At 30.4% G+C, this 12,466-nt stretch overlaps 1 protein-coding gene across 1 annotated transcript in view; it reads left to right on the forward strand.

Annotated features, from left to right (window-relative positions):
• LOC117174567 (bumetanide-sensitive sodium-(potassium)-chloride cotransporter) overlaps window positions 1-12,466 on the forward strand; it is a 58,007-nt gene that overhangs the window by 23,179 nt on the left and 22,362 nt on the right. The window contains exons 3-7 of the mRNA XM_033363792.1: window positions 2,368-2,527; window positions 2,603-2,698; window positions 5,495-5,686; window positions 8,713-8,889; window positions 11,547-11,686. Of these exons, the coding sequence (XP_033219683.1) occupies window positions 2,368-2,527; window positions 2,603-2,698; window positions 5,495-5,686; window positions 8,713-8,889; window positions 11,547-11,686 (765 nt within the window). The remainder of the gene's footprint in view (window positions 1-2,367; window positions 2,528-2,602; window positions 2,699-5,494; window positions 5,687-8,712; window positions 8,890-11,546; window positions 11,687-12,466) is intronic.

Genomic DNA, 12,466 nt, shown 5'->3' on the forward strand with positions numbered 1-12,466 from the left:
TGGCATGTAAAATTTAAACAAAACATAAAACATGCTAATTTTCTCATTTTTTATATCGGTATATTAAAAAATAATAAAAATGAGATTAATTTGGTTCTATAGGCCCCAGTGCTGAGAGCTTTTCTTTTAGTCCGATTTTATTCGGAGATGGCTCACATTAAAGCTATTGACCTATAAAATTGAGATAAACCATAACGTTTGTCATTTTTTAGTTTTCTTATTTTTTATAAGAGTAGTTAAATAATAAGAATGATGCGTTAAATTTATTTTTTATACCCCTACGCTAAAAGCTTTGCTTTTAGTCCTCTTTTCTTTGGGGATATCTCGAATTAAAGCTCTTGGCATGTAACATTGAGGTGAAATGTAAAACCTGTTAATGTTATAGTTTTCGTTTTTTTTTCTATAACAGTAGTTAAGGAATTAGAAAAATGGCCACGAATTTCGTTTTACCAACCCCATAGTTGGAAGCTTTCCATTTTGTGCGATTTTCTTCTGCAATGGCTTATATTGAAGCTCTTGCCATGTCGAGTGGAGATACAAGATAAAACTTTCTAATGTTAAAGTTTCCTTTTTTTTATAATTGCAATAAAGGAATAAGAAGAATGGGACATATTTGGTTCATAGACTCAATTCTTAAAGCTTTATTTTTAGTTCGATTTTCTTCGGAGATTTCTCACATAGAAGCTGTTGAAATGCTGAATTGTGATCAAAGATAAAACTTGCTAATGTTTTAGCTTTCTTTTTTTACTGTATAACATTCGTTAGGGAATACCAAAATGGGAAAAACTTGGTTTTTAGAACCTATACTAGAAACTTTACTTTAGTCCGATTTTCTTCTAAGATGGCTCACATTGAAGCTATTGGCATGTTGAATTGAGATAAAACATCGAACTTGCGAATATTATATTTTTTTTTGTAAAACATTTGTTATGTTACAGTTTTTCATTTTTTGAAACAACATTAAAGGAATAAGAAAAATGGAACATAATTGTTTCTTAGACCACGTTTGAAGCTTTACTTTTAGACCGATTTTCTTCTGAGATGGCTCACATTGAAGCCCTTGAAATGTAGAATTGATATAATAGTAGTTAAAGAATAAGAAGAATGGGATAAATTTTTTAGACCCCTACGCTAGAGGCGTAAATCCTAAAACTTTCTATGTTCTAGTTTTCTCTCGTTTTATATCAGTTGTTGAAATATATGAAAAATATGATGAATTTAGATTTTAGACTTAAGTATTGAAAGCTTATTTTTCAGTTGGATTTTCTTCGTACATGACTCAAAATGAATCTTTCGGCATGTAAAATTCAAATAAAATAATACAATTGGTTATTTCAGAGTTTTTTATTTTCATATAATAATGGTTGAAACATAAGAAATAAATTTAATTAAGGGAAAGTTGGGTATTGCAGCCCCTTCCTGGAAGCTTTTCTTATAGTCATACTTTCTCTTGGGCTGACTCAAATTGTAGATAGTGACACGCAGAATTAATATAAAAAATAAAATTGGCTATGATATAGTTTTTTATTTTTGACATTAGTTTTTTAAAAATTAAAATAAAAAACATTCGAAAAATTTGGTTACTTAAGCCTCTATGCTGAGAACTTATTTTTAGTCCGATTTTCTACAGAGATAGCTCAAATTAATGCTCTCAAAATGTAGAATTGAAATATGAAAAACAATTCCTTTTGCCAGATTATTCTTTTTTTATATCAGTGGTTTAATAATAAGAATTAAATTACAAAAATCAGGCTGATTTAAAAAAACATTTTGAACATGTGGAAGAGAAAGAAAAAGTCCCTGCATTTTTTAGAAAAATTCTTTAGTTCGAAGGATTTATTTATTTATATTTTGAATTAAATTTTTATCGAAATTAAATTTTAAATACACACAGTGAGCATTTTCATTCCTGGTTTTATGTTTACATAATTGTAACAGATAATAAAAATTAACTAATTTTTATATGGGAACAACATCAGCCTATACATACCTAACCTATAAATATTTAGCGTTTTCCCACAATAAAAGCTAAAATAAAAAATTATGTATAACAAGATTATTTAAGTTCAAATTTACTTAAAGTTCAGAACGTTGAAATAAACGAAATTTTTTAATCGTGGCTTTGTAAGTTACACACATTTCTAAAATATTGATTAATTTATATTGCAAATGATAAATCACAAAATACACTTAAAATGCATTATTTTAAATTGTAGTTGGTACAATGCTTGTAGGGAAAATAGAATTGGAAAAAATGTTCAATTCCGTTGAAAGTTCAGAACTTCAGTTACAGTAAGGTCAATTAATTTTTGTTTTGTTTTTCCTGAACAAATGTTTGCTATTATTGTTACAAAAATTTGATTTCAGAGTTCAGGAACTCACACGTTGCCTATAGTTGATGAAAAAGTTCCTACGACTGGTATAAAATTCGGATGGATTCAAGGAGTACTTTTAAGATGTTTGCTCAACATTTGGGGTGTAATGCTTTTTCTGCGATTATCCTGGGTGGTAGCAGAAGCAGGCGTAGGTAATAATTTATTTAAAACATTTTTATTATCAAAGAAAATTACAATGCATTCTAAAACAAATGATTTTTTCACAGGAGAATCAATAGTTCTGATTCTTACAACAACAATGGTAACAACTATAACTTCGCTGTCAATGGCAGCGATTAGTACAAATGGTCTCATCAAAGGAGGTAATTCTACTTTTTCAACCGTCAAAAATTAATAATAAAATAATCTACACATCTGCTGTCCAACAGGAAAACATAGTAAGTGACATTTGCCATAGAGACTATTTTCCGATACATGCGCATGAGAAAATAACCTCTATGGCAAAAGTCACTTAGTTTTTCCCTTAGACAGTAGACGTGTTAGGAACTGTGAGCAGCTAATGTATTGGCTGCTCACAGCTCCTTCTGTTCACAGCATGAAGTTGGTTCGCAGGGATGCTTTTATTATTCTTTTTTTTAATTGGTTCTTTTTATTATATAAATTTTGGAAGTATATAAGTGTAACTGTAAGTTTAAAATTAAATTAAATTAATCACTTTAGACTAATATTTTTAAAATGAATTGTTTATTCATTGTGAAAAAGCCTTTAATCTTTTTGAATAATGATATTAGTTTCAGTAAAAATAATTAAATCAATTGTCCGTATCTACTATAATAAAATTACAATTTTTTAATTTCAAGGAGGGGTGAAGCCTGTAACCTTCTTAGTTTATTCTTTAAAACTATAAAAAATTCAATTTTATTCTTCAAAATGAAGAATTTTATATTTAGAGGAATACAAATTCTTGAATTCTCTTAATTTCTTGACTTCTTTAAAATACTTGAACATTCTGAATTTGTTAAATTTTTTGTATTTTTTTGAATTCCTGAAATCCATAGAATTTTCTGTTTTACCGGAATTTTGTGAATTTATACAATTCCTTTAGTGATCCGAAATCTTTGAAATTCTCTGAGTTCTCTGAGTTCCTGCAATATTCTCAGTTCTCTGTATTCTCCAACTTCTCTAAATTCTCTAAATTTTTCTGAATTCCGAACTTTCTTAACTCTCCAAATATTCTTAATTCCCTAAAATCATTGGTTTTTTCTTAAATTTATGGATAATTCCAAATTCCCTGTATTTTTGTAATATTCTGAATTCTTGAAAAAAATTGGATTCCTAAAAACCTAGAATATTCTGAATCTCCTGAATAAATTGAATGTTTTAAATTCCAAAAATTCTTAGAACTGCCTGATTTCCTTGAATAGTTTAAAATCCGTGGTTTTTCTGAATTCCCTGAATTATTGGAATATTCTGAATTCTCTGAATTCTTTGAATTGCATCAGTACTCGGAAATTCCTAATTTCTCTGAATTACTTGAATATGCGGAATTGCTTGAATATTATAAATTCCTGAAATCCCGAAATTTCGTTTGTTCATCTGAATTCCTCTGTATTCATTAAGTATTCTGAATTGTCCAAATTTAGAGAATTTCTTCAATTCTTTAACATCCGTGAATTCCTTCAGTTAATAAGTTTTTTATTTAATTTAAAATACTTTGAAGAAAGAAAAAGCCGTTAACCTGTAAATTTCCTGAATTCTTTGAATCCTCTGAATTTCTTTAATCTTTTGAATTCCTTGAATCCTCTAACTTACTTGAATTCCCATTATAATATTATCTGAATTCCTTGAATTCTCTTAAATTCTTGAATTTTCTGAATTTCTAAAATATTCTGAATGCCTTCAATTCCTTAAACTGTCTTAACCCCCTGAATTTCTAAAATTACTTAAATTTTCTGCGTTTCCTGAATTCAATGAATTCCCTAAATTCAGAATATTTAAGGAATTCAGGAAATTCTTCAAATTTCCTGAATCTTCTAATCTTCATTCCTTAAATATTGTGAATTCTCTAAAATCCCTGAATTTCTGCAATTCTTCTACATTATTATTATTATTATTATTATAAAAAACATTTCTGTGTTGAAATGTTGTCACAGGCTTATACTGCCCAATATGTCGAAGGCATTTTTGTTTAGAGTTGGATTTTTATTTGATCATTTTGCACGGGGCTGTCCCGGTATATATGATCAGTCACGGACGCATTTTTATAATGCAATCAAGTGATCTGATGAGAGCAGTCTGCCCAGACATATTGGACAAAGCCTGGTTTTTACCCCATCATTGACGGACTGGGTTGCAGTCAAGTACACGATGGGGGGACCTACAGCTTAAGGTTGGTTCCGAACCACCAGAACCTCAGTGAAGGTACATTTAAAAATTTCTAGAGGTACCAGCTCAGGGATCGAACCCCGGACCTCTGAGGTGAAGTCCGAGTGTCTAACCATTAAGCCATATCCTTTTCGGCGTAAGCGTGACCAACTCGGTGAGGAAAGAAGTAATGTGGGGGAGGGGTATAGATTTTTAGTTTGGTCTCGAATGCCCGTGTTTTGAAATTATATTTAAAGGAATTCAGAAGATTTCAACCAAGCGAAATGAATCTCAAATTATTTTAAGGAGTTAAGGAGTGAAATAATAAAAAAATCAAATTAATAATTCACTCAAAATCACTTATTGAATGCTGATATATTTTGAAATTCAACTTTTTCACTGTATCATAACTTTAAATTGAAATTCTTCAACATTAAAAAATGCCTAATAATTAAGAACTGAATATTTTGGAGGTAGCTTTTCAATTTCCCAAGCCCCTTTCTACAATAATCTGTGAAAAAAAAATTCGCATAAAAAATAAAGCCATGCCTTTCAAAATGTTTTTCGAAATTATTAAACTGTGCAATTTGACACTGGTATCACAGTAGCCTTGTTCCATATTCATATATTATTAACTTTGATTATAAAATAGTTTCGTAATACATGAATTTAGAATTTTCACAATTTCATTCAGAATTTTTTTAGAAATATTTAAAACAATTTAAATAAACTTAAAATTGTTCAGTCTTTTTTTTCATTCAAAATTGATGGTTTTTAATCAATAATAATTACAGGTGGAACCTACTACATGATTTCCAGATCACTGGGTCCTGAATTCGGTGGATCTATAGGTATAATTTTCTCTCTGGCAAATGCAGTCGCGTGTGCGATGTACGTGGTTGGATTTTGCGAAAGTTTAGTAGATCTTCTCCGGCGATATGAGTCCTGTATTATCGACTGCAGCAGTGCAGATGTTAGAATAATAGGTAAAAAACAGTATATTATCTACCAAGGTGGGTAAGAGGGACTTTATTGACGAGTGCATATTTCCAGTGCTTGTATTCGGCTCGCACACTCGCCTGCAGCTCGTACTGAAAACAAACACAAATCAATAAGTCCTTCTTCCACATGATTTATACGATATTTTGTATAACAAATCCATGGATACGAACTTATTCTTCATGCCTGTTCAGCGAACCTGAAGTTTCCCTTTTCAGCTCTTAGGCATCTAACGGCCATTATACACTTCAAGTCCCATATAATAGTTTCGGGAGTTGCCTCGCACTGGTTTCTAACCAAGTCGGTACCCTAGAAATGTAAACAGTCGGCCCCTCTTGAACCGTTTCCAATTAGAAAGCATAATATTGCGCAATATACTCGACTGAGTACTTGCGCATTATACCCTTCCGAGGCGAAATTCGCAACCGTCTCTCGCCATAGATATATAATTTCAATTACATTCCGCTGCACTGAAAATGGAAAATTAAGTTCGCTGTTATATGAAAATATTTTACTGATCACAATGCATTTTTAATCTAATTTCAGGCCTCGGACTCACCACATTGTTGACACTATTTAATATTTTGTTTAGCGATGACACTTTTTTAAAAGTATTTTAAAAAATTGCATTGAAAGCACTATTTTTCGCTATTGCATCTTACTGCTAAAAATTGCCTCAATCACTGATTAAGGACCATCCGAAATGTTGAATTTTCAAGCCAAAAAGAGGAGCTTTAAACAAAATAGCTTTATTTTCAACCAAATATATAGATTTTTAAACAAAGATATGAATTTTCAACAATTTACATCAATTTTTTACCACGTAATTGAATTTTTTAAATATAAAATATCAATTCTGAACCAAAAATAGAATTCTTCAATTTTCATTAAAAAAATTATTTTCAATAAAAAGTAAACGAATTTTCTACAAAACAGTTAAATTATCAAGCAATACAGATGAATTGTCCATAAAAAAGTAGAATTTTTATTCTAAAAATACACATTTTTCCGAAAAAGGGTATTACTTGATACTTAAACCAAAAAATAATAAAAATTCTTTAAATAAACAATTGGATATTACTAAAATAAATGAATTTCCACAAAGTAATTAAATCCTCAACTAAAACAGAATAATTATCAACCGTAAACTGGCACTTTAGACTTAAAAATTGATTTTCTACCCAAAAAGACGAATTATCATTAGAATACATATATGTTGTAAAAAAAGAGAAAAATTCAGCAAAATACATTTAAAAATAGAATATAATTATAGTCCAAATTTTATCTTATTGATTGTTATTTTATATTTTTTAGTTTTAAAACATTTTCAACTAAATGGTAGAGTTTTGTATCTAAAAAAGATCAAGTTCTAACAAGAATGGGACTGGTTGAATTATAATTTAGGAAAATTAATTTTTAATAAAAAAAAAAGAATTTCCTACAAAACAAATAATTTATACACCAGATACAGTGAAACCCTTATTTTGCGCCGGTTTTGAGGCTGGCGGTGATGGGGAAATAACCTGATAAGCTGCAGCTCCTTTTCGTCATCCGCGGCACGGCGTCAATTCTCGGAAAAGCAATAGAAGGAAGTAGTATTGAAGGGTATCATTGTAGTTGAATTTTGTACCAAGTTCTTCAATTTTTAAAACAAAAACACAAATTTTATATAAAATGGTGGAATTTTTAACCGGGAAATATTAATTTTCAACAGCAAAGTTCATTTTCGACCCATCAGTTGATATTTAAAAAAAAAAGATTTTAATTTAAAATAAGAAACGGTGGGATTCACCAAAAAAAAAAAACAATTTTTAACAATATACTTGAATCCCTTACTAAAAGAGATTCATTCGAATCCAAACAGTCGCATTTGACACAAAACTGTATCATTTTTAACCAAATAGTTCAAGTTTATAGAAGAAAAGTGTTTTCGACAAAATACATGAATTTTAAATAAAACTGTAAAAAATTTACAAAATAATTTAGTTTTTGAGCCGAAAATACGTTTTTTCTACAAAAAAAAATTAAATTTTCAACCCAAAAATATTAATTCTTAACAAAAAAGTTTATTTTCAAGCAATTAGTTAAATTTTCAACAAAATAGTTGACTAGAAATTTTTGAAAATAACTTTCAAAAACAAAATATCAACTAAAACTATAAATCTTCGAGAATAATAAAAATTAATGTTTAATAAGACAATTTCACTTTCAACCGAGAAATAGAATTTTCAATATAAAGAAGATAAGTTTTCAATGAAAAGTATAATAGTTGATGAAAAAAAATTACAGCAAAATATTGAATCCTTAACTAAAACAGGTTAATTTTTAACCAAGCTGTTGCGTTTTTAACAATAAAAAAATTAGTTTACTGCCCAAAGAGTTGACTTTTCAGCGATATAGATATTTTACAAAGGACATCAATTTTCAATTAAGAAGATTAATTTTGTACCGAAATAGACGAATGTTTTACCAAATAGTTGAATTTTCAACCAAGACAATTGTTAACCAAATATTACAATTTTAAGCAAGAAAGATGAATTCTTAATCAAACATTTCATGGTATACTCTTCAAACAAAAATAATAAACTTTCTAAAAATGGTTCGATTTTCTTATTGTGTTCTTTTAATTTAGTTCGCACGGAGTGGAAACACTAGATAAATCAGGGAATAGGGAAAAGACTGTCAAGTCTAAGATAAATGAACAGGATTTTCTATTATTTAAAGACTAAATAATAATTTAAATAAACGTTCAAGTTAATTTTTAATGCTTTTAAGCTACCGAGTTTGAAAAATTTAATTTGACGTAAAAAAAGCAAATTTTCCATTGCACACTTTTCGATTTCGGACCAAACCAAAGTTTAATAGTTGAACAATTTTATGACACGATTTTGACACTATCTTTTTCGAATTTGTGACACTATTTACACTACTTTTAATATCTGAAGTGAGTCAGAGGCCTATAATTTTCACCTGATAATATAATCGATAAACTATTTTATTTTCAAATCGTTAGGTGTCATCACAGTAGCTCTTTTGCTGGCGATTGTTATGATAGGCATGGAGTGGGAAGCTAAGGCTCAAGTTGGCCTTCTAGTAATTCTCTTGCTAGCCATAGCCGATTTTTTGATTGGTACATTCATTGGGCCAAAAAGTGATGCAGAGAGAGCTCAAGGATTCATAGGATATGATGGTAAAAACTACATTTATTTATGTATGGCAGGGATAGCCAGAAGTCAGTCATTTAATGATTCGACTGACAGTTCCAGTCATTGGCTGACTTAACTGCAGTGTCAGTCATTGAATTACTTGACTGACAGTGTCAGTTATTGACTGAGTTGGCTGACAGTGTCAGTCATTGACTGAGTTGGCTGACAGTGTCAGTCATTGACTGAGTTGGCTGACAGTGTCAGTCATTGACAGACTTGACTGACAGCATAAGTCATTGGCTGGCAGTGCAAAACTGCAAGTCATTGAATGGCTTGGCTGACAGTGTCAGTCATTGAGTGGTTTATCTGACAGTGACAGTTATTATTTGGCTTGACTGACGGTGTCAGTCACGAGGACTAAGTCATATAGCCCCCAATAAATTTATTTCAAACTTGTCATGTGACTTTTCCCTAGTCAAAGAGGTCGCCCTTATACGAAATCAAAGTTATATAATACTTCTAAAAAAATATAGTAATTTTCTAATTTAGAAACAAACAAAATGGCGACTGTTTATTTTTTTGAGAATGAATGATGAATGAAGTTTTGAGAAAGATGCCCTTTTCTGAATCAGCAAAAACTTTTCTCAAATATTGGAAGAAATAAAAATAGTAGCATTTTCCTAAAAATCTTGTTTATACGTTTTTAAATCTAAAAAACAAAAAAGATTTTCTGCTAAGCTCCACTTTTTTGCCCATATTTTTTACAATTTCTGTTCATATAAGAAAGGCGTCCTATCCGTTTTATAAGGGTTTCTATAAGGGCTTCAACAAAACTCAGGAAATATGAAAATCGGATTTTTTGAGAAAATCCGCTTTCAAGAATTAAAAATACACCTGCCGTTTTTATAAATTAAATGTTTTTGGGAATCAATTAGAAGATCGAGCATTTCTAAGTTTATCAAAAAAAGAAATTTACGAATACCTACGCTCTTTCGGAAACATCTGAATTTTGAATAAAAATTCTTTTAATTTTTTAATGGTTTACAGGTATTCTTAGAATGATTGTAAAAAACGTAAAAAAATGTTGATAAAATTCTGAAATACATTTTCCTTTATATTCAGGATTTGAAATTGAATTAGTCACGCCATTTTTTGAATTAAATTTTATCTGTGAAGAGAGATCCCTCTCCTTCGCTCCGCTGGGAATCGAACCCAGGTCTACCGATTAACGGACGGGTGCTTTGATCAGTCATTACTATCGCCGATGATAATATAGATCTTGTAAATATTATGTCTGATATTACAGAGAACCGCATTTCTATAAAAAAAAGATTCTTTCGATCTCTCCAATAGCTTAGTGGCAAGAGTACCCAACCAGCAGTCTGTAGACCGGGGTTCGATTCCCCGCAGAGCCTAGGAGAGGGGTCTTTTATCACAGAAAAAATTGCATTTTACAAAATGATAAGGTTTTCTAATTAAAAATTGAAATGTTTCTACTTAAAATATTTGTAATTTTTAACTTTCTTGTTTCCAGGGAATTTGTAGTAGTAAATTCCTAAAAGCCAAACAATTTTTCATTCGTATTACATTTAAAATTCATTTAGGATTCAAAGTATATTCAATTTCAAATTGAAAGTTTTTACATTTATTCTAAACCCATTTTGTTTTTAAGATCGAATTTAAAAGTATGTACAGTGCACTCTTACTTATTCCAAGACGCAGTTCTTTCAAGCCGTACCTAATTCAAGTCACTCATGCAGGAAATTTCAAATTGCGCAATTACGTTAGCTCCCACCACGCTCCCGGCACGGGATGTACAATCTCGCCCGCGCCAGTGGCTAACCCATTGAAAAGAGACGTAAAGAGCGGGAAGACCTCGTGTGTAATGTATTTTTTCAGTCATATTTCATTCTTTTGTCGATTGACGACCTTTCAGTTTCACGAAGTAAAATCTAATATCCAAAATTTAAGGTAAATGAATCAGATCGACTTGATCAGAATCAAGTTCTCTAAACTGAAATTTCAAATAGTTTATTGTATTTCGTAAAACTAAAATTAGTTCAACCGATCAAAGGATAAAACAGAATTGCGGAAATGCATTCTACACTTGAAAAATGTTACTATTCAAACCTTTATAACTTACATTTGTTTAGAATATTTTCTCTAAAATAACATATTCATTCTCATGTCACGATGGACCAACCATATTAACCCTGCTGATACTTCTGTCTATCCTAGCATGACCGTAACGTCATGCTAAAAAACTCAATATTCAGCGAAATATTAGAGTCGTCTTTTGCTTTTATTATATTTATTTTTAGTTGCAAAGTTGTACTATTTCAAGGAAATGTAATTGTTTTTAAAGTCATACGTCAACAATAACACTTGAGAAACACTGGCATGCATCATGCGCAACAATGCACGCCAATGAACGTGAATTGACAAAATCACCTCATAACTCACACTAGAGGAGGGTGGCCCTCCAGCCTCAAAATAGCGAAAATTTTTACGTTTCGTGGCCCTTGAAATAGGAAAGATTGCACTGTGTTTGGAATTGAAGAGTTTTAAACAATACTCTATGATTATTTAGTTATTTAGTTGAATTGACTGAAAAATTAATTTGAATTTAGTTTAGTTGGCTGAGGTTCACTTGAATGGATTCCACTATACGAATTCTAATAATAAGCTATTCTTTTTCTAGCTCGCCTCTTCGAAGAAAATTTCTATCCTGATTATAAACCAAAGGATGGCCAGAACCACGATTTTTTTTCAGTCCTTGCCATTTTCTTCCCTGCTGCGACTGGAATTCTCGCAGGTGCGAATATATCCGGGGACTTAAAGGTGATTTGGTCTTTTTGCCTAATTTAAATCGAATGTAATTAAAATCATCTAATCTACATCTAATTATTAATGTAAATCTGTCAAAAAATTAGACCCCCCCCCCCTAGCCCCTCCGAGAAGAGTAACGTAGCCCAAAATTCTCTTAAAACAGAGAAAATATAGTGATTTTTAACAAGAACAGAAAAATAATAAAGGAATATATTCTTCTAAATAACATTAATATAAATTTAATTTAAAACACATGGAATCCCCTAACAGATCAATTTTCAATTTAAAAAACTGATTTTTAACCAAACAGCTGCACTAACATCCAATAGTTAAACTTTCAATCAAATAGTTACATTTTTAAACCAAAAATACGAATTTTTAACAAATCCGTTTAATTTTGAATCGGAAGATAAAAATGGTAACCCTTCAGCTTGAAAAATAAACTTTTAACGAAACAAACTGAATTTTTAACCCAAAAAATGAATTTTCACCAAAAAATAATTCTTTTCTAACCAAAAAGACCAATTTTCTATAAGATAGTTGTTTTTGAACTGATAAGGGTAAATATACGAGGGTAGTTCAATAAGTCCTTAGAATGACCAGCAGATGGCGCGCGAATCGCTCCAAATCATCTGTTTTCAGCCAGCACCACTCCCGACTAGATTGAAAAAACCAATTCAAAACCAATTCAAAACCAATTGAAAAAAAAATTGTTCGTTAAGAAAAATGGAAAAAAAACGAGTTCAGAGCGGTAATCAAACATTTTCATTTAAAGGGTTTAACTCCATATGA

The sequence above is a fragment of the Belonocnema kinseyi genome, chromosome 6 (assembly GCF_010883055.1).
Source record: "Belonocnema kinseyi isolate 2016_QV_RU_SX_M_011 chromosome 6, B_treatae_v1, whole genome shotgun sequence".
In the NCBI taxonomy this organism is placed as follows: Eukaryota; Metazoa; Arthropoda; class Insecta; order Hymenoptera; family Cynipidae; genus Belonocnema; species Belonocnema kinseyi.